We start from the raw sequence: 27,452 nt of genomic DNA on the forward strand, positions 1-27,452 counted from the left end.
CCCAAAGGCAACACGATGAGAGTCATTTTGAACACGCAGACTGTTTGTAAATGCTGCACATTTGATGTTGATTCTTGTCTACTTTGTCTCTAATGATAGGATCGACCAGGAAACAATGTCACAAATGTCCAATTAAGGATCGAATCCAAACAGAATGGAGTTGACCGACTGTGAGTCTGAAGCTCGTCCGAGTCGACGGATTAATTCCCGTCACTTCACGCACTGTCCATCCGTTAAACAGGCCCTGGATGACTGACGACTGGAACCCAAACCAGGCGATGGAAGTTCATGGCCAACAGAAAGGCAGAATGCCAAGAAGAAAGCACGATAAATGGTGACACATCAGCGCAGATCTGGTTGGTCCGGTTGGGTGATGGAGATGGAGCCGCCTCTCACGTTATCACCGACTGAACGAGCTTCTCTTCCGATCACACTGAGTCAGACGTCATGGAGGCCGCTGCGCTGCTGCTGCTGCTGTCCGCGCTGTTGGGGGTTTCTTCCACGCTCAGCTTTTACGGAGACAGCATCACTTTCATGCCTCTGAGGAGGAAGACGGATGGGACATTCAAGGTATTGTGTTGTTTTTTTAATCATCATCATCATATTTTAGAAATGTAATTTGTTTTTCAATGTTATCACAACATTGGACGTTTACCAAAGGGATTCAAAGCAAAACTACAAAAAAAAGCAAGTACTGTTTGAAGGATTTATCATTTTTTATTTCATAATCAAGATTTACTGTTTGAAAAAGGTTTCCTGCCGCGTAAACTATGACGAAAGAGTCAGAAGAACAAACTGAAAAACATATTTTAGAACCCATGTTCTTAACATGAGAGGGTGGAGGGAGGGAGTGCTCCTCGGCTTGTGAAACACCTGCACGTCATTCACACCTCCTGCTGTCATCTAAACCAGTGATTCTTAACCATAGGGCCGCGGCCCATGATTGGACCGCGAGCGCCACCTAGAGGGCCGCGAAAAACTTTCAGTTTTGCACCTGTGGGCCGCGAGGGCCGCGGGACCGCATAGGTTATCAATCGAAGACACCAGAGATATCACTGTTATCCATGAGACACTCAGTTACAATACAGCTTCCCACCACCTGGTGGCGGTAATGCGTCAGTCAGTTGTTTAACAAGCTGCAATAAGCAGAAGAAGACACTCAGCTAGCCGCTAGCCTGTAGCGAAAGTTATGGATAAGTTATTAAAAAGAAAAAATGAAGACGACAGTGGTGCCATACCCCCCAAAAGTCTAAATGTGTGCGCAAGTACAACCCTGACTTTCTTAAGTACGGCTTTGTGAACGGAGGCAACGAGGCAGAGCCGAGGGCTCAGTGTGTGGAATGTGGGCTAATGCTATCAAACGAAGCACTGGAGCCTTCAAAAATAAAGCGACACCAAGCGACGAAACATCCAACGCTCGTGGGCAAGTCTGTTGGGCTTCTTGTTGTGTATTCAGGTTTCCATACACATGATAATAAATGTCTTTGTGATCATCACATTGTATCATCTCATTTATTTAACAAGGGTTTTGCCTGTTCAACACCGGCATCCTCCATCCCCTCCCCTTCCGTTCCTACGGCTTGTTTGCGCAAATACGTCACAAAACATGTCCGTGTTTGGTATCCCAGCATGCCCAAAATCCGCATCTTTGCAAAGAAATCATCGATTTTCTTTCATTTCTTATGGTTTATCCACAAAAGGAGCACACACACACTGTCCAAAGTCGCCATAACCGCTGCAAGTCGTATCTTGCAGCATTTCGACGGAAAAAGACACATTACAGACCCGACAACGTGCTAGCGGATGTTACCATGGAGCTACTGTCTTCAGAAAACGCTGGTACTTATAATACAAACCTTATCCTCCTCTTCCATAAGCCGTCAACCAACGTTTGCGTAACTGAGCTATTCTCATTCTCGTTCGTGCGCTCGGTCGCAGCCATTAAGCACAGCAAGTCCGCTACTCACACACCACGTATTCGACCACATATACATAGTTTTTGCAATTTGCAAAGGCTAAAAATAAAAGGAAAATAATATAAAATCACAATATAAAGGGAGAAACACCTTTAGTGTGTCAGAATATCATGTGGTTACCATGTGTCCATTTGGGTCTCCAAATGTCCTTTTAGAGCTCCGCCTGGATCTCTTCATGAAGAAACACTGTATGTGAATGGTCATACTTTGTCCAATCTTCTTCAAATGTGAGGCAGTTGTTCACTGATAGTGTAGTTACAGCCCTATACTGTCCTTTACCTGTACAGATACAGCCACCGGCAGTTATTTATACTGAAAGATACTTTTTTATTTTATGCGGACAAAAATCTTAAATTTTTACTGACTCCAAAGGCCCACTGCTCTGTTTCTGTATGACCTGCAGGTTGTCTGACACTTTTGATGCATATAGTCAGAGTGGGCCCCGGGACACTTTGTCCTTGAACAGTTGGGCCCCGAGGTCAAAAAGGTTAAGAACCCCTGATCTAAACGATGGAGACACCTTTACAACCCGCCGAGACAGAAACACTACAAGGAAACAAGTGCTTTAAAACGATTCATAGTATGAATGCAGTGCGTGTTTTATTTTGCAGGTGACCTTTCATCGCAGACAGAATGGTAGAAACACATGTGAGAGCCAGTCATCCCACAGCTGTGAGGGCGGGGTGTGCACGAGCTCCACTGAGTCAACTGTCCTGCAAACGGACGAGGACTCCACCGGACCGGGGCGCTGGTGCCAGTCTGAGCGGCGCACAGCAGCGACCACCTTCACCAATGAAACCTCCTTTTCCCTGAGGTAACGTGAGCGCCTTCTTCTCTGCACATCAGTGGACGTGTACAGTGCTTCATCTGTTGTTGTGGCCTGAATGCAGATGTGGGGGGAAATCAGAGTGTTAGTAAACGAAGTTATAACACCAAACATGTCTGTGAGACTTTCAAAGTTGATTTTGAAGGCTCAATATTTTTATTTTTTTATGATTTATATATTTTTTTAGGTTTTCAGAAAATGATTACATTAGACATTCTACATGAACCCAAAAAACAATTATGACGACATAACGACATAAATATGTATAGCCATGTAAACACAGGAAATTATTTAGAAATGCTTTAATAAATACAGAGAATGAAGCTGAATAACTACAACTACATTTTTGTAAATAAAATGGGATACACAGTAAAAACTAAAATAAATAATAATAACATAAAAATAACAATAATAATTGTGTGTGTGTGTGTGTGTATTTATTTAACCCATTTCATCTTGTTCTCCTCAGGGACTCGGGCTGCTGCTGGACGTCCAATGTGGAAGGAAAGACGAACTGGACTTCTCTCGCAGAATTGGACCTGGGAAGTCGATCCGACTCTCACAGCCTCAACGGCTGTCCCGTCACCACAACGGTGTCTTCTCTACGGTACGAACCTTCTCTTTAACTGGGATTAAGACACCAAGCAGAGCTCTGCAGGTGAAGCAGAACACACACCAGTAAGATGTCAGTCTGTCAGTCAGTGCAGGAGGAATGAAACACATGTTGTGCGACATCACTGTGTGCCGGTACTGGATCTCCAGATTCCAGCGGATCGGGAAGAAGCCTGAGGACCAGTTCTCAACCATAATACAGAAATATGAACAAACAAATGAAGAAAAAGCTCCTTAATAATAATAATGACAAGAGCTGGAGCTCAAAGTAAAAAAAATAAAAGGTACACAATAAAAAGACTGCAGCTCAAAATATATTATTACAATTAAAAACAGAGACCAATAAGAATAACAAAAAAATAGAAAATGAGGAGAAAAAACATTAGACCAAGTCAAATAAATAGGTTTTCATCTGTCGTTGAACAATGTCCTCCACCTCAGCTTTTGGAGGACATTCCATCATTGTTGAGCCTGTTTTCTTCTTTACAAACAGCTCATGAAGGATCATAACATCACAGAAAGTCTGTAATGCAGACTGTTGACAGCTTTAAAAACTACTTTAAACATATGTATATATATATATATATATATATATACACATATATATATATATATATATATACATATATATATATATATATATATATGTATATATACACATATATGCATATATATATATATATATATATATATATATATATATGTATATATATATATGTATATATACATATACACATATATATATATATATATATATATATATATATATATATATGTGTATATATGTATATATACACATATATACATATATATATATATATATATATATGTATATATATATATATATATATATGCATATATGTGTATATATACATATATATATATATATATATATATATGTATATATACATATATATATATATATATATATGTATACATATATACATATATATATATATGTATATATACATATATATAAACAGAAATTAAAATCTGGTGAATTGTCTACATGGAATATCAATTTCATTTTGGTTATGTTAGTTTTGTTGCTTAATGTCGTCCAACGTTGTGCCGGCACAAAAGATACTTCAAGCAAAACACGTTGTGAGTATTTAATAAACTGCTGTAAGACTGTCTCGTTATTTGAGAGAAATAATATTGTGTGCATAGATAAAGACTTAAATCTTTGGAAAATGGGAACAAAAAGAAAACATATTGCGTTTATATTTCTGTTCACATACACACGTATGTATTTTGATATTTACTCAGTATGTAGCCTGACTTGCTGTCTTATCAGAGACGACTCCCTCAAATGGGATTTTAAATTAAATGTCATTATTGAGGATTAGGACTTCACAGGTCTGACATGGTGGAAGCCTCCACAAATAAAAAAACATGTTAAAGAGAGAAAAGATATAGAATTGTTTTACTTTCTCGTCTCATAATTTCTTCAATCTTCAGGTGGCATGAAGATCAGAATATGTCACACATGTAAGTGTGAACATTCTGCGTTTTGATTTCCTTGCAGCGTGCCTCAGAACTGCTTTTCAAGGTTTCAGCTTCTGGCACACGACCCAGACGGAGATCACGTGAGATGCCGCTTTGCTCCAGATGCTTCGGCTCCGGCAAACTTCGCTATGGATGAGGTAATGCTTTTCATCAGGGAGGCAGCGACATCATGTTCCTCATGTATTTAGCTTTGTATTATGTCTGTTCACAGGTGTCCTAAATTAAGCTCCAAAAATGTGTTCTTCTAACGTCAAAACCCCGAAGAGACAAAATGATCTCACCATCTTGGTTTATTCTCCTCCCAGACTGCTTGTGCGCTGACGGCTGCAGGTCAAGTCGCCGTTGGCGTCCACGTGTTTGAGCTGCTGCTGGATGACTTTCCGCGCAAAAACATCACTTTGACCTACGCGGATGGATCGTCGGTGGTGCGGGAGGCCTCCGACATGAACGCACCGCCTCTCTGCAGAGTGAAGCTGCAGTTCTCCATGGAGAGTAAGTAGGACGCAGGAACAGAGGATGTCGGACCCTCAAGGAAACCAACTGACTGCTTTGTGACAGCGGAATTATCTTGTGTGGAAAAGAGTGAAAAAGTGATGATTAACTTGATATTGAGCAGAAGACATAGCATTACATAATGCCTCTTTTACATATTTAAACATAACTTTTCAGAACACTTGTAATACAGTAAATAATGTTCTTCATGTGAGTAATCAACTGTAATCAATCTGTTAGTTCAATTCTATATCCGATTCCCTTGTCGTGTCTCCCCTTAAACACAGTTTGTCCTCCACACTCGATAAGCGCAGCGTACATAGCGCTGCCTGTTTTCAGACACTAGAGGCTGAAGTAAGACATTAAAACCAACTCCTGTGTCATGATATCCTGACTTGAAATGACTGTCTTTAAAATACTCAGCTTTACCTTTTTTCACTCAAGACATGCGACGTTGACGGAGTGCTGACCAACCAAATCTAACACCAGCCGGCATACATGGCGTCATAAAGCACTAGAAAGCATAGAAAGCACTAGAAAGCACTAAAGCACTAGAAAGCATAGAAAGCACAGAAAGCACTAGAAAGCACTAGAAAGCATAGAAAGCACTAGAAAGCACTAAAGCACTAGAAAGCATAGAAAGCACTAGAAAGCACTAAAGCACTAGAAAGCATAGAAAGCACTAGAAAGCATAGAAAGCACTAGAAAGCACTAAAGCACTAGAAAGCACTAGAAAGCACTAAAGCACTAGAAAGCACTAGAAAGCATAGAAAGCACTAGAAAGCACTAAAGCACTAGAAAGCATAGAAAGCACTAGAAAGCACTAAAGCACTAGAAAGCACCAAATCACTAGAAAGCATAGAAAGCACTAGAACGCACTAAAGCACTAGAAAGCATAGAAAGCACTAGAATGCACTAAAGCACTAGAAAGCACTAGAAAGCACTAAAGCACTAGAAAGCACTAAAGCACTAGAAAGCATAGAAAGCACTAGAAAGCACTAAAGCACTAGAAAGCACTAAAGCACTAGAAAGCATAGAAAGCACTAGAAAGCACTAAAGCACTAGAAAGCACTAAAGCACTAGAAAGCATAGAAAGCACTAGAACGCACTAAAGCACTAGAAAGCATAGAAAGCACTAGAACGCACTAAAGTACTAGAAAGCATAGAAAGCACTAGAAAGCACGAAAGCACTAGAAAGCATAGAAAGCACTAGAAAGCACTAAAGCACTAGAAAGCACTAAAGCACTAGAAAGCATAGAAAGCACTAGAAAGCACTAAAGCACTAGAAAGCACTAAAGCACTAGAAAGCATAGAAAGCACTAGAACGCACTAAAGCACTAGAAAGCATAGAAAGCACTAGAACGCACTAAAGTACTAGAAAGCACTAGAAAGCACGAAAGCACTAGAAAGCATAGAAAGCACTAGAAAACACTAAAGCACTAGAAAGCATAGAAAGCACTAGAAAGCATAGAAAGCACTAGAAAGCACTAAAGCACTAGAAAGCACTAGAAAGCACTAAAGCACTAGAAAGCATAGAAAGCACTAGAAAGCATAGAAAGCACTAGAAAGCACTAAAGCACTAGAAAGCATAGAAAGCACTAGAAAGCACTAAAGCACTAGAAAGCACCAAATCACTAGAAAGCATAGAAAGCACTAGAACGCACTAAAGCACTAGAAAGCATAGAAAGCACGAAAGCACTAGAAAGCATAGAAAGCACTAGAAAGCACTAAAGCACTAGAAAGCATAGAAAGCACTAGAAAGCATAGAAAGCACTAGAACGCACTAAAGCACTAGAAAGCACTAAAGCACTAGAAAGCATAGAAAGCACTAGAACGCACTAAAGCACTAGAAAGCATAGAAAGCACTAGAAAGCATAGAAAGCACTAGAACGCACTAAAGCACTAGAAAGCATAGAAAGCATAGAAAGCACTAGAAAGCATAGAAAGCACTAGAAAGCACTAAAGCATAGAAAGCATGGAAAGCATAGAAAGCACTAAAGCATAGAAAGCATGGAAAGCATAGAAAGCACTAGAAAGCACTAAAGCATAGAAAGCACTAGAAAGCACTAAAGCATAGAAAGCATGGAAAGCATAGAAAGCACTAGAACCTACTGAAGTCTAATGCACCTCCTGTTGTCCCGTCTGTGTTTCAGTCGTTCCTCCGATTCCGACCTGTCAAGCTGGTCACAGTCGGCCCATGTTCTTGTCCCAGACTCCTTCTCACGGTGATGTTCTTTTTGCTGCTGTCGGTCAGGATTTCCAGTTTTCTGCCCGAGCACAAGCTCACCACACCAGGTATTCACCTCTTACGTCTGTAGAGCACGTACACAGCAGGACACTCAGACTCTCTGGTGTATTTTTGAGTTATTCATTTTACGTGGCTTTATTTTTAGTCGTGTTCAGTCTCTTTGTTGTTGTTTTGTCGCCTTGTCGTCATTTAGTGTCTCTGTAGTTGTTTTGTCCCTAATTGTAGCCGGTGTGTGTCTCTTTGTAGTCGTCATTTTGTTTCTTTGTGTTCATTTTGTTTCTTTGTGTTCATTTTGTTTCTTTGTCGTCATTTTGTTTCTTTGTCATCATTTTGTTTCTTTGTGTTCATTTTGAGTTTGTGTGAGTGACATTAGTAAGTAAAGTCCAGGGGCCCCTGACACTTTGGGCCCCTGGACCTGTTCCCGGTTGGCCCGTTAAATAATCCGTACGTGGCCTATGTCCATTAGCCTGCCTAAATAAAGATAATATATGCATAATATGCTTAATCGGCAGAGATCTTTTCCAGACGTGGTTTGTGTGCGAGCAGCGTAATGTCTCAGGAAGACATCAATTATTGTTTCAATGTATGTTTTAAATCTCCTTTACTTTTTACTACTGAATTTTATTTCTTACACTGTTTCTTTAATTGTTTTTAAATCTCCTTTTCTTTTGCCTTGTGTTTTGCTGCTTTTAATGGTTTTATGTAAAGCACTTTGAATTACCTTGTTGTTGAAATGTGCTGTACAAATAAACTTGCCTTGCCTTGCCTTGCCTAATATGCATACTATGCACATGTAACCAAGGACACCTCATTTCTGGTTGCCCAGGAGAAGATAATGCCAAATTATTTGACACTTGTCTCCATTTTGTCCGGTAGCATTCAGGACTTCCAGGTGAGCGGCCCCATGAACTCGAGCAAAGTGTTCAAAGACGATCCGAACGGAAAAGCTGAAGTGACCGTGAGCTGGCAACCTCAGCCCACCGACCTGTACCGCTCTGTCCCGTTCTGCTTCACTGCAGAGACTCAAGAAACGTGAGTCACGGGGAAAGTACGGTCAAGTACTTCCTTCTTGCTGCTTTGTGTCGCGTCAGCAGAGCGGACATCTTTTGTTTCTTTCTATAAAGTGGAGGAGTAACCGAGGAGGACTAACAAAGACATGAGCCTCTATTGCTTTAGGAGATTATGTATTTCTGGTTTCTGTAACATTCGCTTTAAATCTTCTCTGATGATCTCAACATGTTTTATCCTTTCAATCTAAATCATTAGCATTACTGCGTGAGATAATATCAGTAACTCTGTCATGAATATGACTGATAATGTTCTTCTTGCATTTTGCACTGAAGCATATTTTTCTCTGTTTCAACATTCAGACAATCAGATATGAGGTGTGTCGTCGTCACGGTGACCAAGAGGGCCGTCATTGAAGGTGTGTTGATCGTCAGTTGTCTCCGTTAAAAACCATGAGAACAAAAGGTCACAGTGGAGAGAAACATGCGCCGTTAACCAACAGCGACAGAGCTGAGCTGTAGAATAAGTGTTGACTGAGAGAAGAAGAGAATAACGGCACGTTGAGACGGCGAGCAGCGTGAGGCGAGAAGCCCTGTTTGAGATTCAACCTCCCAGTCTGGGACTGGACTCGAAGAAAAGATATCCTCCAGCGCTGCCATGATCGCTGGAGAGATCCTTGTGAATTGGACTGTTTTTGCGAATGGGCTGATTTGCAGAGTGAGGGTCCAGTAGAGACCACATTTACAGCTGGCTTTAGTATTTATACTTTTCTATTTCTATGACTCGTGTACAGTCGTCCTTGTCGTGTGTGAATGTTGCATCATTTATTCTCTTTGTTTTACTTTAGCTCCTCTCTGCACTGTTTACAGATGACAAGTCTTCTTAACACAAGTAGTGTGCTATCGTCCCACGGATCTGATTTAGCTAACTTAGCAATGAACACAACCAAAGTTGTTTTACTTACTTCTCCAAGTTCATCATGTGAGCAGTGTTTTAACGTTTGGGCCATTGGAGACTGTATGCGTTGCACTCTGAAGCCACGTCGTCCTCGTTGATGTGGAAGTTGAACACGAAACGTGATTTACAGGCAAGGCCACTGTCACATGCTCACCCAACAAGATGATGGTGGCCCTGGAGAAAGCCTCCATTCCCGGCATCGATGAGAACTACCTGCAGCTGAGCGACCCGTCGTGCTCTCTCACCTCCAACGGCACTCACATCGTGGGCTCCATGTCGTTCAGCACCTGCGGCACAAAACTTGAGGTCTGCAGAAAATTTCCATTAAAAAAAAATCAAAATCAGGAATTCATTCTCGTTGATCAAATTGCAAAAGAGAGCTGCAGGGATGCTTTCTTTTTTTAAAAAATCCAACAGGAAGTTAGCATCACCGGTTTCCTCCACAAAAAAGCCAATGACAGTCTTCCATCAGATTTTCGATTATTGCAGAAAATAATGTCTGTGGAAAACAAACGTTCATGACGCTCACAGGTTTTCTTCACAAATAAACACCACTTCTGTGATTTTTGAAGTGTAAAGTGAAACGCTAACGTGAGGCTGTCAAGGGACTTAGGGCCATCCTTCAATCAGAGGATCGGTGGTTCGATCCCCGCCTCAGGCAGTTGCATGTTGATGTGTCCTTGAGCAAGACACTTAACCCCAACATTGCTCCTCTAGCCGTGCCTACGTGTAGAATTGTGATAGAATCTGAATTGTAAGTCGCTTTGGATCAAAGCGTCTTTTGCTAAATGACTGTAATGTAATGTAAGTACACAAAACGAGGCTGTGAAGGCGGGCTAGTTGACGTGATGGCGTTCTCATTAAGCCACTTCTTAGCAACCACCTTTAACCAGCTTCTAAATTCAGTTACTGACATATTTTATATCATAGCACCAAACGTTAAAATCTCTTCAGCTTGAGTTAAACACAAACCTGGTTTCAGACGTGTAACCTAATAAAAAAAATACATTGACATGGAGGCGAGGGAATCGGAAGTGCAAACATGCTGACTCATTGATGGGGTTGTAGGAGTCGTTCCTGCAGCACTCTATGCCATGAAACAAATTCTGCATTTTGTGAACTCAGAACTTCCTGTTCATTCTGCTCTCATACCGCTTTCTTTTTGCTCTGAAATACAGGATCAAGGCGACTTTCTCATTTTCAAGAACGAGATACACTCCTACATGAAGCCCACCGAGGTTATAACCCGGAGGGAAAACGTTAAGATTGGCTTCTCTTGCCAGTTTCCGAAAACCATCAGCATCTCCAGGTACTACAACCTCCACAAGTCTGACTACATTTTCACAGAGTCCAGCTTCGGCAGCTTCGGCTACACTTTCGAGATATTCACAGACGGCAACTTTACGAGCCAGGTGGCTGCCAGCGCCTATCCAGTGGAGGTGAAGCTGTTGGAGATGATTTACATGGGCATTCAGGCGGAATCAGATCTACCAAATGTGAATTTGTTTGTCGAATCGTGCAAAGCCACTCCCGATGACAACCCGGAAAACACCTTGTCCTATGACCTCATCAAGAACGGGTGAGTGCTGATGCTCTCTGGGATCACAAACAAAAATGCTTTTGGCTTTTCATTTCTCACTTCATTTTTCATTTTTCTGACAGGTGTCAAATGGACGCGACACTTAAAATCCACCCATCTAATCAAACTTCATTCAACTTTGAGGTTCAAGCCTTCAAATTTACGGGAAACTTTGATCAGGTAAAAACAATGAATATTAAATTATACCAAACTTATGCCAAAAATATTGTTCATACAGGCTGTGGTGTGGATGAGACAATGTACAATCATAGACTGCATTTAAGAGGTGGACATTGTCACCGGACGTCACTCATTGGTTTGTGGACTGCCGTTTGGAAGCCTCGAGTTCTGTATGTTGGCCATCGCCATCTTGTTCTTTGCAACCAGAAGTGACATGAGAGGTTGGAGCCTTTTTTCAAGACATTTTTTTAGCGACCAACATGTTACAATGAACCTTCATGAAGTGGAAACACACTGTGAAAGGGTTTAAGTTCAAAGACCAAAACACGTACAACTTCCAGACTGGACGCCACCATGTCAATCAGCGTGTAGCCCCGCCCTAAAGCATCCCCTGCTTTATGGTCTGTGTGACTCTAAATGGACCATAATGTACTAAATGAACATCATGCTGTATTGAAGAAGACTTGAAACTAGAGATTGAGACCATAAAGGAGTCGCCCCCTGGTGGACACTAGAGTGAATGCAGCTTTAACACATGAAGCTTTGACTTCACTTTCAGAACAGGAGGTTGCCATCTGGCAGCTATTTATCTGTTTTTTGGTTGTTGGTGGTGGTAGCACAAATAACAGTAGCTCCAAGATCTTTAGCTGAGCCCGACTGTCTTTACAGTTTATTACTGACTGATTCATCTCGAACTGCAGACACCTGTGTCTAAGGTATCCGGTTGTACTATATATATAACATCACCAAAGACCAGATGAAATCAGATTTTTGTGAAAATGCAAACTGAAGCAAAGCATGAGCTACAGTTTCCTGTTATTTAAGGATGTCTTGTCTTCTTCTTTAATAAAACCTCTTAACTTCCATCTTACAGGTGTACATCACCTGCTCTGTCATCCTGTGCGAGCCTGGCAGTGCCTTTTCCAGATGCGCCCAGGGTTGTCTGACGGATCCATCCCGGCGCAGGCGCAAGCGTTCGCTGCACAGGGACACAGCCGGACACTACATTACCCAGGGTCCTTTGCGGTTTGCCGTTCAGGCTGTTGCCAATGCAAATGATGACGGCCCTGTGATTAAAAAGAGTGACCCGCCCGCTGCAGGTGAATATGTGATCTATCAATTCATTTATTGATCTATCAGCCGTCCGACCGACCGACCGATCCGACCGACCTACAGCCATACCTACCTATCTACCTAACTATCTACCTTCCGAACAATGACATACCTACCTACCTTATCAACGACTTATCTATCTACCTAACTACCTTCCTATCTATCTACCACCTACCTACCTACTGACCTATTGACCTTACCTACCTACCTTTCCTACCTAACACTGCGAGCGTTTCAGACGCGAATCTGTGTAACAACCACGGATGTGTAAAGAGAACAACAAACACATAAAAGGTTACTTTACCTGTCAGACGTTGAATTGCTGTTGATTTGGTCATATTTGAGAAATGTTTATGCTTCGATATAGAATCTTCCATTTTTGCGGTCAAAGCAAAATATACGAAGAAGAAGAGAAGTGTAGAAGAAGAGCAACGGCAGAACAAGCATGAACCCGACCCGTCATGGAGGCAGAGGTGCTGTTTGCCTCCCCGCTGTGCTTCTTCACTGCAGTTTAATCTCAGATCAGCAAGACGAAATATGTTCTACACACACGTGAACTACATGGCCTGTTCTATGGAAAGAAAGAAAGAACATGTAATACAGGTGTCTACAAATATGAGAGTGGTGACAAACAATGAGACAGCAAAAGGCGCTCAACCCAGTTCGTGAGGGATTGTGCGATCTGAGATGAGGCACAGCTCGCGTGCAAATTCAGCGATTTTGAATTATTGGAATCAGAAAGAAATTACATTTATAGCACAGATCAGTAGAGAAATATTAATATTTATTTTATTTGATCATTATTTCTTTTTCGCTTTTCATGATCTCACCTGCCTCCCCTGACCACACGTCTTACCAACGACTTACCTACGACTCTCTCTCTCTCTCTCTCTCTCTCTGTCTCTCTCTCTCTCTCTCTCTCTCTCTGTCTCTCTCTCTCTGTCTCTCTGTCTCTCTCTCTATCTCTCTCTCTCTGTCTCTCTGTCTCTCTCTCTATCTCTGTCTCTCTCTCTCTCTGTCTCCTCTCTCTCTCTCTCTCTCTCTCTCTCTCTCTCTCTCTCTCTCAGTCTCTCTCTCTCTCTCTCTCTCTATCGCTCTCTGTCTCTCTCTCTCTCTCTCTCTCTCTCTCTCTCTCTCTCTCTCTCTCTCTCTCTCTCTCTCTCTGTCTCTCTCTCTCTCTCTGTCTCTCTCATTTATCCAGACATTAAATCCAGCGAAGGAGCTCGGGGAATCAAGGAGATCCTCAACACCGACATCAGCACTGTGGTGTTTGCCAGCGCCTTCTTTGTGTCACTGGTGGTGATGGCTGCGGTTGTTGGTTACTTCATAAGGAAGAGCAAATCTGAAGACCGCAAATCTCTTTTGGTTTCAGCTTGGGATAACTAAACCCAACTAATCTCTTTTACTATGTGTTGTATTTTGTTAAAGGATTGCTTCACCTCCTTTAGAGGTCTGTCTTACTGAAACAATACTCAGGTGTCTATATGTACGTTCCTTCATCATCCCTCCGGATCAATTTGCTATTTAATAAAAGATCTCTTTTTAAAGCTAGTGTTGGTTGTAATGAGAAACGAGCAAGAGTACGCAACATTTTAAAATGATCCAACCTAAAAACCCAGCCCAGTGTTGCCAACTCTTTTTCGATGAAACTCTACCCACATACCTTCCTTCCTACCTACCCACATACCTTCCTTCTACCTACCCACATACCTTCCTTCCTACCTACCCACATACCTTCCTTCCTACCTACCCACATACCTTCCTTCCTACCGACCCACATACCTTCCTTCCTACCGACCCATATACCTTCCTACCTACCGACCCACATACCTTCCTACCTACCGACCCACATACCTTCCTTCCTACCGACCCACATACCTTCCTACCTCCTAGCAAGACCTGTTTCAGTGTTCATATCAACACCTGGCTATTGTTTTAAGACAGGCTTGAACAATTCTACGATGGGGCGTCCTGGTGGTGGGTTGTACTACGGTGCATAATGACAGGCCTGACATTAATCCGGCATGTTATCGCTATCCCTCCTTGATTCCAGTCGACTGGAAGATAAAAACAGAAAAACAAACCTTTATACGAAGTCAATTGTTGCATTGCATCATACAGAACAAAGCAATGAATTATTTCCTGGAATTGGTTTTGATTTCTATTTATGGTTGTTTGCCCCACGACCAGGGAACCAATCACACCGTCACACGCAGTACAGTGTTCACTGAACCAGTTCTAGCTGGTAGAACTTAAAAACAGCCGTACATTTCTACCGCTATGAAAACAAAATTCCACTCCGTCTGGTTTCGCAGGATTTTTCCGATGCTGCTGTTCTGTTGTAATTGAGGAGTTAGACTCATTTGCATGTTATTGTATGTACAGTACAGGCCTGTCTAAATGCTGCATCTAGGATTACTGATGTAAAAAAGACCTGATAGCATCTTTAAATCTTACCCAATGGTCTACAAATCATTTTCCATTAAAATCACAAAACATTTACCTACATTTGTTACATCGGTAGCTTGACAATATGTGCCGTTAGACATGCAGTTCAGTTTGTGTAGCTATAAAACTTTCCACACTTTGAAACCTTTCTTCCGTTCCCTTCTGCTGACTCGGGCCGGGTTGCAGGCGCAGTAGGTTTAGCAGGGTATTCTAGGCGTACCTCTCCACAGAAACTTTTCCAGATGAGATATATGATATTTCTGGGTTTACCTGAAACCCTGTAAAGGGAGGTGTCCACGAGTAATCCTGATCGGATGCCCGAACCAACTCAGCTGGATCCTTCACCGCCTGTGATCATGGTGAAGTCATGTATTTGCGTCTTTTAAATGGGATTTTAATTTACAATAAAAGGGGAAATGTGCATTATATCAACCTTCCATTTGATGTCTTCATTACACAATAAGCAATGCTTTGTGTGTCTGTGGTGTGTTGTGCATGTGTGCGATGTAATCATTCGGGGCTAACGTCAGCATGCTAATGTAGCGACGTGGGTGTATGATAAGGAATAAATCAGTTCAACACATTCTGGGTTTGCCTCATAACTTCAGTCAAGTCCCAACACGGAACCAGACCAGCCAAGACCAAGCTCCCCTCCTTCTCCTCTGTCATTACTTATGAACCCCAAAACCTCCAACCGCCTGAACGCTGACTAGTGGAGACATCTGCTGTCAGATCATCAACTTCACATAACTGTAGATCCTAAATATGTGCACACAAGATGGTAGACAGCAGTTCAACATCATACTAAACTTATGCTTGACATGCATGATTATGTTTAAACTATGAAGCCTTAGTTAAGTATGAGTAAACACTTACTTCATCATCTATAAAGCATTGTTCCCACATTAACACTCGTTAGTATGCAATTAATATCAACAGTTATAAATGTTTTATCCTTGATTAATAAGCTTGTGTATTATGTGTTTCTGTCACGGGAGTTCACGGGTAGGACCCAAATGCAGACCACAGGAGACAGAGTCCGATGAAACAGGTTTATTTTAGACAGGTGGGTTGCTGGTGTGAGTCCCGTGGCTCGACACTATTTTAGACAGGTGGGTTGCTGGTGTGAGTCCCGTGGCTCGACACCGGAGAGTTCGTAGATCGCCCAGTACTCTACACCCGTAGCAGAGAGGAGAGAGATTAGCACAGGAAGATACCATGGGGTTCAACTCACGAAACGGCGGGCGCTACCGAGGCAGAAGACAATACAGACTGACAACCCAGGCCTGCAAGACCAGGGCTGATATGCTGCCGGGTAACGAGCCAGATTGTCTGCAGCTGCATCCATCAGGGCGGTAGCAGTGGGAGGAGTCTGAGGCAGGGTCCGAGAAAACACCAAGCACATGGCATAACAAAAACAAACAGGGGAATGACAGACACATGAGGAGAGGAGATTGGAGGGGGAACAGAGGTAAACACACAATGGGTCACACAGGGATCCTGACAGTTTCATTGTGTTTTCATACTTTATAAATGATGGATTCCCCATTTGTAAATGAAGTATTATATATATATTACAAACCAATTAAGGAGTTGTCAATGATTAATAACATCATTTCTAAAGTGTAAGTAAATGATTAAGAACGTATTTAGATCTACATTATTCATGCATTTATATATATATATAATGATTTGCACTAATGGTTAGGGACTATGTTAATATATGCTTTATAAACACGTATTAATACTGCGACTCATGATTAATTCAGGTAGTATTTTGTGTGACCTCATCTAAAGTGAGGACTATCTGCTTACAAAGCATTTATAAATGACATTTAAAGACCATCAGTGCCTCAAACCCCACAAATGTATGTTTTAAATCTCCTTTACCTTTTGCCTTTATGCTTTTAATGGTTTCATGTGAAGCACTTTGAATTACCTTGTTGTTGCAGACTAGCCTTGTCTTGTTAGCTGTCCAATGATGAGGCTCGTAGCTCGTAGTTTAAAGTAGTTTTATTCCATGTCAACAAAACAATTGACAAAATCCTGATGCAATAAATGGAGTACCAAAACACGGACCTTCTGCTGGCTGTAACTAAAAATTCTAATCTGCGTTCAGAAAAATTGTTGCTCCACATCTTGCTCCATGAGAGCCGAACAAGCTGAAACCTACTTAAAGGAGAACAACATACATCAAAGCACATTCTGCAACATGACCAATTACCTTAACTCCATCATATGGTGAACATTTTAAAGGGCTTAACACACATACTTTTGCATGAACATAAAAATACAAACAACTGTTAAGAATACAAAATGGCTTTTTCATGATTCATTCACCATCAGTTGAGAGCGGGCTGGACGTCATCATGTTGATACGTAGTGACTTCACACAGTGGTGTACGGACTTCACCCACTCGTGCAGCTGATGGAGATCTACAATATGTCTTTTTCTAAATAAAATCTAAATTCACCATCTGTCAGTAAAGTTGCAGTTTGAAGTGAAGACAGCGATACAGTTGATCATTGTTGTGCTCTTTTCTTATCTCCGATCATTTATACTCGACATGTAAGAAAAGAATGTGACGAGCAAGAATGTCCTGAAGCTCAGACAGCCGTGGACTTACGGGAAGACGAGTGTGAAAGCATTTCATCTGCTGTCATGTATATATATATATATATACATATACATATAAGAATATGTTAATCACATACTGCTGCATAGTTTAATCTGTAGCACAGCATCATATCTTCTTCATCATATGTTTTATGTTGAAATCTTAATCTGTAAAGTAACTCCAGATGTCAGATTGTGGAGTAAAAGAACAATATTTTCCTCTAACATGGAGTGTAGTAGAAGTATACAGGAGCAAACAACTGCACTTCTTCTTAAATACAGAATAAGTAGTTGAAACTGTGCTTCAGCACAGTAAATGTGCTGAGTTCGAGGTGCAGTGACACTACTTCTTATCCGTGACAATCCGACAAATATTCCTGGCAAGGTGTCAGTGGAGCGTTGGGTGATACTTTCAAAGTGTGCTCAACAATCAATCACTCAAAGAACAAAACATCCGTGTGGGTGTGCACTGGTGGAGCATGTTCATGACAGTAATTGCAAGGACATTTTGCAATTATTATTAATCATTAAAAACTTTCCACTCCTGACATGAGAATGTGACAATGTGCCGTTTGGCATCAAATCAGTCTGGAGGAGGAAATGAAAGAACAACTCGTGCTGGGCAGCATACCGGCATCAGAATTGAATATAACAATTGATGAAGAACTCTGGTCAGATTTGTGCCATAACAGTTTGTCAGCAACAGTTAATGCCCGGTACAGACTTGTTCATTATAACTTTCTTCATCATCGCTTACTATCATGACTGTTGATGTGCCGTAGCACACAACGTCCGCAACTTACACATGGAAGAAGTCCACAAGGGGCGGCAGCCCGTATTTGGCTATCCGGGGAGTTGTTAAGTATATTGCTAAATGCCAATGTAGTTCTTCTTCATTGTTTGGATGCATTGATTGAAAGAATAAAAGCCCACTTTGGAGAATTGGTGCCCAAACATTAAAACTGTGTTCCACTTTGTGAAACTGTGAATGCATGCTCAGAAGTGTGTTGTGTTCACTTCATACAATCAAAAAGAAAAATTCTTATTTTAAACGCCTTCCAATATTACTTTTCGTGTCACAATATAAAAACTTGCTGATGAAGGATGGCATTGAACGGTTGTTCTCGGCTGTTTGTGCATTAGTGCAATGACTTGCTTCTTGAGAGAGAATGAACCTGTTCATTATCAGGTGAAGGTGAACACGCCATATTCACAATCTTTGACCTCCGAGGTTTGAAACACACGTTAAGTGTCAATGTCAAATTGATTAAAGACATAAAAAAAGAAAGAGAGAGTGAGAGAGAGAGACAGAGAGAGAGAGAGACAGACAGAGAGAGAGACCAAGACAGACAGAGAGAGAGAGACAGAGAGAGAGACAGAGAGAGAGACAGAGAGAGAGACAGAGAGAGAGAGAGACAGAGAGAGAGAGAGAGAGAGAGAGACAGAGAGAGCGAGAGAGAGAGAGAGAGAGAGAGACAGAGAGAGCGAGAGAGACAGAGAGAGACAGAGAGAGAGAGAGAGAGAGAGAGACAGAGAGAGACAGAGAGAGAGACAGAGAGAGAGACAGAGAGAGAGAGAGACAGAGAGAGAGAGAGAGAGAGAGACAGAGAGAGAGAGAGAGAGAGAGAGACAGAGAGAGCGAGAGAGAGAGAGAGAGAGACAGACAGAGATTTTGATTTTTAGAAAAACCTTTATTTTACTTTGCCAAACAATATGAACAAACAAAACATCGTTGCCGTGGCAATGGATTAGAAGCAACTCTTCACGACAAAAACAAAACAAAAAACAATCAAAAGAGTGTCTTTCCACAATATGTACAAGAATCGTTGAGTTCATTCAGCTCTGTACTTAATCCTAGATCTGAAAACTGATCTGTAGAGTCAGGAGTTCAGGATACTCCTGCTCCGCCGGTTGAGTCCTCAGAGGGTCACAGCATGCTGCTGAGACCTGGAGACCTCAGAGGGTCACAGCATGCTGCTGAGACCTGGAGTCCTCAGAGGGTCACAGCATGCTGCTGAGACCTGGAGTCCTCAGAGGGTCACAGCATGCTGCTGAGACCTGGAGTCCTCAGAGGGTCACAGCATGCTGCTGAGACCTGGAGTCCTCAGAGGGTCACAGCATGCTGCTGAGACCTGGAGACCTCAGAGGGTCACAGCATGCTGCTGAGACCTGGAGACCTCAGAGGGTCACAGCATGCTGCTGAGACCTGGGTCGTGCCGTCCTGGATGCCCGTCCTGGCTCCGTCCCCCAGCGGTCCGTGAAACAGCCGGTGTGGGGACGTGGGCCCCGGTCTCTTTACTTAGCTCCATCTTTGTCCATCTCCTTCCTTATTGTCTGAACTATCTTCTTTAGTCTGAAGCCTTCCTGCTTCGTGAGACCTCCTCTGTCCTTGCTCCTCATGTGCGATCTGGCCGAGCTGGAGAGCTTCTCTGTGTCAGAGAGGTAGTCCTCCACTCTGGCTCCTTTCACGTTCTTGCTTTTCTTCAGATACTCCTGTATCTCCTCCACGCTGTATCCTTCAGAGTCCTTACGGCTGCCGGCCTCGTGTTTAGAGGGCTCACTTTCAGCAGCAGCGTCTTTCTCCAGACTGGATTCAGCGTCTTTCTCCAGACTGGATTCAGCATCTTTCTCCAGACTGGATTCAGAGTCCTTCTCCAGACTGGGCTCACTCTCAGCAGCACCTACACTTCCTGTCATCGCCACTTTTTTGGCCTGTGAGTTTCCACTATTTTCCCCCTTCTTTCTCTTCAGCCGAGGAACCTTGAGCTGCTCCTCGTCTTCCTCCATATCTACCTCACTACCTTCCTCCACCTGTCCTCCAGTACTCTTCCTCACTCCCTGCAGCCCACTTGTCTCCTCCACCCTCACCTCTTGGGCCACCCCCGTCTCCTCCACCCTCACCTCCTGGGCCACACCCGTCCCCTCCACCCTCACCTCTTGGGCCACACTTATCGCCTCCCCCCTCACCTCCTGGGCCACACTTGTCTCCTCCACCCTCACCTCCTGGGCCGCCCCCGTCCCCTCCCCCCTCACCTCCTGGGCCACACTTGTCTCCTCCACCCTCACCTCCTGGGCCGCACCCGTCTCCTCCCTCCTCGCCTCCTGAGCTCCACTTGTTTCCTCATGTCCGTCCTGCTTCTCCCCTCTGTCCTCCTCCTCAGTGCCTTTCTGGTTCTGGTCTTCATGAGAACCGGTTTGCCCAGGACACTCTCTGCTCATATGCCCTTCTTTCCCACAGCTGTAACATTTAAAATTATCAGTCTTCGCAAAAATGACATAGTCAAAGTCCTCTACAGTGATTTTGAACACGAGGTTTACCTCCCTGCTCCTGTTGCTGGGGATCATGCGGACCTGTCTCCTGTGAGACACTACGTGTTGTAACAGCGGGGACTTAAACCCAGAGGACATTCTCCTAACCGGAGACACCACCTTCCTGTGTTTGGCCAGCTCTCTGATGATGTCATCGTTCCTAATGAACGGAGGAACGTTCGATACGGTGACTTGTACTGCCGGTGAGCTGAGAGCGTAAGCGGGTAGGAAAAGCTCGCCCACCTCCACCCCGGTCTCCGCCACCACTTCCGCAGCTTCTACGCAATCTAAAAATACGACCACAGCGCTGTTCATCCGTGCTGCGGACTTCACGCTGCTGTGGCCGATAAGCTCACCCACTGCCAGACTGATCTCCTCCACCGAACACCCGAACAGCGGCGGGATCCTCACCCCGTGCTTCCTGGTCAAATCAATGAGGCCCATGGCGGCGCCTAGCCGCCGACAGCTCGCGCTGATCGGCTACAAACACCCCCAAACAAAGTCCCTAAAAGTGCACACAACCCCCGTGAACCCTCCACACTACACTACACTATCATCCCCAACATTACCCAACGAAGAAAAATGTCGAAAAACACGTTAATTCTCGCTCTCAAAACTCCGCTCCTGCAGCTCCGCACACCTCCTTCCACTCAGAGAGAGAGAGAGACAGAGAGAGAGAGAGAGAGAGAGAGAGAGAGAGAGAGAGGTTAAATATATCTTTATTTGTTTGTGTTAAGTTCCATTTACAGAGTTCTACTGTTACTCAAAACAAACAGAATTGTTTTCTGATCAACACGATACGTTATCATTTAAAACGGTTTAAACAAATCACATAAACGTGTCTTTAATTGTCTGTAGGCTGAGATCTGACTCTCACTTAGTGCCCACTTTGTCCAGTTCTTTGTTCACTTTGTGAACTATTTTCTTGAGTCTGTATCCTTCCTGCTTCGTGAGACCTCCTCTGTCCTTGCTCCTCATGTGAGATCTGGCAGAGCTGGAGAGCTGCTCCTTGTCAGAGAGGTAGTCCTCCACTCTGACTTTTCTCACGTTCTTACTCCTCCTCAGAAACTCCTTGATCTCCTCCACGCTGTAGCCTCCAGAGCCCCGAGAGCTGCCAGCACCGTGTGTAGAGGGCTCACTGTTTACAGCAGAGTTCTCCTCCTGACTGGACTCAGAGTCCTCCCAACCGGACTCAGGGTCCTCTTCCAGCCTGGACTCACACTCGGCTGCTCCTCCACTTTCTGTAGTTGCCACTTTCTTGGCCTGTGAGCATCCTCTGTCTCCTCTCTGTTTCCTCTTCAGCTGAGGGGCCTTGAGCTGCTCCTCGTCTGCTTCCATGTCCACCTCCCTACCTGCCTCCACCTGTCCTCCAGTACTCTCCCTCACCTGCTGGACCTCACTTGCCCCGTCCTTCCTCACCTCTTGTCCCCCACTTGTCCTCTCTTCTCTCACCTCTTGTACCCCACCCGTCTCCTGCACCCTCACCTCTTGTACCCCACCCGTCACCTCCACTCTCACCACCTGAGCCCCACCCGTCTCCTCCACTCTCACCTCCTGTGCGCCACTTGTTCCCTCTTGTCCGTCCTGCTTGTCCCCTCTGTCCTCAGTACCTCTCCGGTTCTGGTCGTTGTTTGAGCCTTGTTCCCCAGGACAAGCTCTGCTCATATGTCCTTCTCTCCCACAGCTGTAACATTTAAAATCGTTCGTCTTTGCAAAGATGACGTAGTCAAAGTCGTCCACAGTGATCTTGAAGCTGAGGTTGACCACTCTGCTCCTGTTGCTGGGGATCATGAAGACATGTCTCCTGTGAGACACCACGTGCTGCAACAGCGGAGACTGATATCCAGAGGACACCCTCCTAACCGGAGACACCACCTTCCCATGTTTGGACAGCTCTTTGACGATGGCAGCGCTCTTTATGAATGGCGGCACGTTGGACACAGTGACTTTCACCTCCGGTGAGGCGAGAGCATACGTGGGCAGGAAGTGCTCACCCACAGAGATCCCGTTCATCAACACCACTTCCGCAGTTTCTATGCTGTCCAGAAAGATGACCACAGCGCTGTTCATCCGCGCTGCGGACTTCACGTGGCTGTGGCCGACAACCTCACCCACTGCCAGGCTGATCTCCTCCACCCAACACCCGAACAGCGGCGGGATCTTCACGCCGTGTTCCCTGGTTAGCTCCGTCAGGCGCATGCTAGCGTTTAGCACGCCGACAGCACCTGCTGCCCGGCTGCAATCCGCTCAAAAAGACCCAAAAAACAGATAACTTCACATACCTTCCTACCCACATACCTTCCAACCTACCTTCCTACCTACCTTCCTACCTTACCAACGACCTACCCACCTATAAATTGACCGACCTACCTAGCTCACGCTAGCTCCAAACATCCCTTAAACTAGCTAGAAGGTCGGTAAGTCTGCAACACTGACAGCCCGTCCCTTCAGGCCTTTCCTCCATATCCACTCAGCCTGATCTTTTGGCCGTGATCATCGCTCTACTTCAAATAAACTTGAGATGTTTTGGCCGTGAAGAGGAATCTCTTACATGTGATGGCCAGAATGAACAGGAGGGATTATTACAGCAAGCAAGACCTGTTTCAGTGTTCATATCAACACCTGGCTATTGTTTTAAGACAGGCTTGAACAATTCTACGATGGGGCGTCCTGGTGGTGGGTTGTACTACGGTGCATAATGACAGGCCTGACATTAATCCGGCATGTTATCGCTATCCCTCCCTTGATTCCAGTCGACTGGAAGATAAAAACAGAAAAACAAACCTTTATACGAAGTCAATTGTTGCATTGCATCATACAGAACAAAGCAATGAATTATTTCCTGGAATTGGTTTTGATTTCTATTTATGGTTGTTTGCCCCACGACCAGGGAACCAATCACACCGTCACACGCAGTACAGTGTTCACTGAACCAGTTCTAGCTGGTAGAACTTAAAAACAGCCGTACATTTCTACCGCTATGAAAACAAAATTCCACTCCGTCTGGTTTCGCAGGATTTTTCCGATGCTGCTGTTCTGTTGTAATTGAGGAGTTAGACTCATTTGCATGTTATTGTATGTACAGTACAGGCCTGTCTAAATGCTGCATCTAGGATTACTGATGTAAAAAAGACCTGATAGCATCTTTAAATCTTACCCAATGGTCTACAAATCATTTTCCATTAAAATCACAAAACATTTACCTACATTTGTTACATCGGTAGCTTGACAATATGTGCCGTTAGACATGCAGTTCAGTTTGTGTAGCTATAAAACTTTCCACACTTTGAAACCTTTCTTCCGTTCCCTTCTGCTGACTCGGGCCGGGTTGCAGGCGCAGTAGGTTTAGCAGGGTATTCTAGGCGTACCTCTCCACAGAAACTTTTCCAGATGAGATATATGATATTTCTGGGTTTACCTGAAACCCTGTAAAGGGAGGTGTCCACGAGTAATCCTGATCGGATGCCCGAACCAACTCAGCTGGATCCTTCACCGCCTGTGATCATGGTGAAGTCATGTATTTGCGTCTTTTAAATGGGATTTTAATTTACAATAAAAGGGGAAATGTGCATTATATCAACCTTCTATTTGATGTCTTCATTACACAATCAGCAATGCTTTGTGTGTCTGTGGTGTGTTGTGCATGTGTGCGATGTAATCATTCGGGGCTAACGTCAGCATGCTAATGTAGCGACGTGGGTGTATGATAAGGAATAAATCAGTTCAACACATTCTGGGTTTGCCTCATAACTTCAGTCAAGTCCCAACACGGAACCAGACCAGCCAAGACCAAGCTCCCCTCCTTCTCCTCTGTCATTACTTATGAACCCCAAAACCTCCAACCGCCTGAACGCTGACTAGTGGAGACATCTGCTGTCAGATCATCAACTTCACATAACTGTATTTAGATCTACATTATTCATGCATTTATATATATATAATGATTTGCACTAATGGTTAGGGACTATGTTAATATATGCTTTATAAACACGTATTAATACTGCGACTCATGATTAATTCAGGTAGTATTTTGTGTGACCTCATCTAAAGTGAGGACTATCTGCTTACAAAGCATTTATAAATGACATTTAAAGACCATCAGTGCCTCAAACCCCACAAACGTCTCAGTTATCTTCTCAACAGAAAAGGCAAATAGACAAAACACAAAGTGATCAAGAACATATCAATATTTATGACAAAATGCAAACAATGTGCTGGTAGATACAGACCTCTCAGCCATTGATCCGTGTAAAAGACGAAACATATTCCGCTTCATAGCGTGTAAGGCAAGGCAAGGCAAGTTTATTTGTACAGCACATTTCAACAAGGTAATTCAAAGTGCTTCACATGAAACCATTAAAAGCATGAAGGCAAAAGTAAAGGAGATTTAAAACATACATTGAAACCATAATCGATGTCTTCCTGAGACATTACGCTGCACGCAATCAACCATACACTGCCGCAATTCTGCAATTACTCGCACACGAACCACGTCTGGAAAAGATCTCTGCCGATCTGCGTTTTATCGTGTACGCTTTGCACGAACTCTGTCCCGGAGGAAATAGTGTTTCAATGTATGTTTTAAATCTCCTTTACCTTTTGCCTTTATGCTTTTAATGGTTTCATGTGAAGCACTTTGAATTACCTTGTTGTTGCAGACTAGCCTTGTCTTGTTAGCTGTCCAATGATGAGGCTCGTAGCTCGTAGTTTAAAGTAGTTTTATTCCATGTCAACAAAACAATTTACAAAATCCTGATGCAATAAATGGAGTACCAAAACACGGACCCTCTGCTGGCTGTAACTAAAAATTCTAATCTGCGTTCAGAAAAATTGTTGCTCCACATCTTGCTCCATGAGAGCCGAACAAGCTGAAACCTACTTAAAGGAGAACAACATACATCAAAGCACATTCTGCAACATGACCAATTACCTTAACTCCATCATATGGTGAACATTTTAAAGGGCTTAACACACATACTTTAGCATGAACATAAAAATACAAACAACTGTTAAGAATACAAAATGGCTTTTTCATGATTCATTCACCATCAGTTGAGAGCGGGCTGGACGTCATCATGTTGATACGTAGTGACTTCACACAGTGGTGTACGGACTTCACCCACTCGTGCAGCTGATGGAGATCTACAATATGTATTTTTCTAAATACAATCTAAATTCACCATCTGTCAGTAAAGTTGCAGTTTGAAGTGAAGACAGCGATACAGTTGGTCATTGTTGTGCTCTTTTCTCATCTCCGATCATTTATACTCGACATGTAAGAAAAGAATGTGACGAGCAAGAATGTCCTGAAGCTCAGACAGCCGTGGACTTACGGGAAGACGAGTGTGAAAGTATTTCATCTGCTGTCATGTATATATATATATATATACATATACATATAAGAATATGTTAATCACATACTGCTGCATAGTTTAATCTGTAGCACAGCATCATATCTTCTTCATCATATGTTTTATGTTGAAATCTTAATCTGTAAAGTAACTCCAGATGTCAGATTGTGGAGTAAAATAACAATATTTTCCTCTAACATGGAGTGTAGTAGAAGTATACAGGAGCAAACAACTGCACTTCTTCTTAAATACAGAATAAGTAGTTGAAACTGTGCTTCAGCACAGTAAATGTGCTGAGTTCGAGGTGCAGTGACACTACTTCTTATCCGTGACAATCCGACAAATATTCCTGGCAAGGTGTCAGTGGAGCGTTGGGTGATACTTTCAAAGTGTGCTCAACAATCAATCACTCAAAGAACAAAACATCCGTGTGGGTGTGCACTGGTGGAGCATGTTCATGACAGTAATTGCAAGGACATTTTGCAATTATTATTAATCATTAAAAACTTTCCACTCCTGACATGAGAATGTGACAATGTGCCGTTTGGCATCAAATCAGTCTGGAGGAGGAAATGAAAGAACAACTCGTGCTGGGCAGCATACCGGCATCAGAATTGAATATAACAATTGATGAAGAACTCTGGTCAGATTTGTGCCATAACAGTTTGTCAGCAACAGTTAATGCCCGGTACAGACTTGTTCATTATAACTTTCTTCATCATCGCTTACTATCATGACTGTTGATGTGCCGTAGCACACAACGTCCGCAACTTACACATGGAAGAAGTCCACAAGGGGCGGCAGCCCGTATTTGGCTATCCGGGGAGTTGTTAAGTATATTGCTAAATGCCAATGTAGTTCTTCTTCATTGTTTGGATGCATTGATTGAAAGAATAAAAGCCCACTTTGGAGAATTGGTGCCCAAACATTAAAACTGTGTTCCACTTTGTGAAACTGTGAATGCATGCTCAGAAGTGTGTTGTGTTCACTTCATACAATCAAAAAGAAAAATTCTTATTTTAAACGCCTTCCAATATTACTTTTCGTGTCACAATATAAAAACTTGCTGATGAAGGATGGCATTGAACGGTTGTTCTCGGCTGTTTGTGCATTAGTGCAATGACTTGCTTCTTGAGAGAGAATGAACCTGTTCATTATCAGGTGAAGGTGAACACGCCATATTCACAATCTTTGACCTCCGAGGTTTGAAACACACGTTTAGTGTCA

At 43.1% G+C, this 27,452-nt stretch overlaps 1 protein-coding gene across 1 annotated transcript; it reads left to right on the forward strand.

Moving 5' to 3' along the window:
* Positions 1 to 447: 447 nt before the first annotated feature.
* Positions 448 to 15,683, forward strand: LOC306794076 (uncharacterized protein; the record flags this gene model as incomplete). Its single annotated transcript, XM_079291967.1, has 13 exons — positions 448 to 570; positions 2,588 to 2,790; positions 3,272 to 3,409; positions 4,943 to 5,060; positions 5,229 to 5,415; positions 7,569 to 7,710; positions 8,540 to 8,695; positions 9,034 to 9,089; positions 9,759 to 9,934; positions 10,807 to 11,207; positions 11,291 to 11,387; positions 12,262 to 12,487; positions 13,702 to 15,683. The coding sequence occupies 13 exons, from the start codon at positions 448 to 450 to the stop codon at positions 13,884 to 13,886; spliced, it is 2,208 nt and encodes a 735-aa protein (XP_079148093.1). The 3' UTR covers positions 13,887 to 15,683.
* Between the last annotated feature and the right edge of the window lie 11,769 nt (positions 15,684 to 27,452).

The sequence above is a fragment of the Melanostigma gelatinosum genome (genome assembly GCF_949748355.1).
Source record: "Melanostigma gelatinosum genome assembly, chromosome: 2".
NCBI classification, from domain to species: Eukaryota; Metazoa; Chordata; class Actinopteri; order Perciformes; family Zoarcidae; genus Melanostigma; species Melanostigma gelatinosum.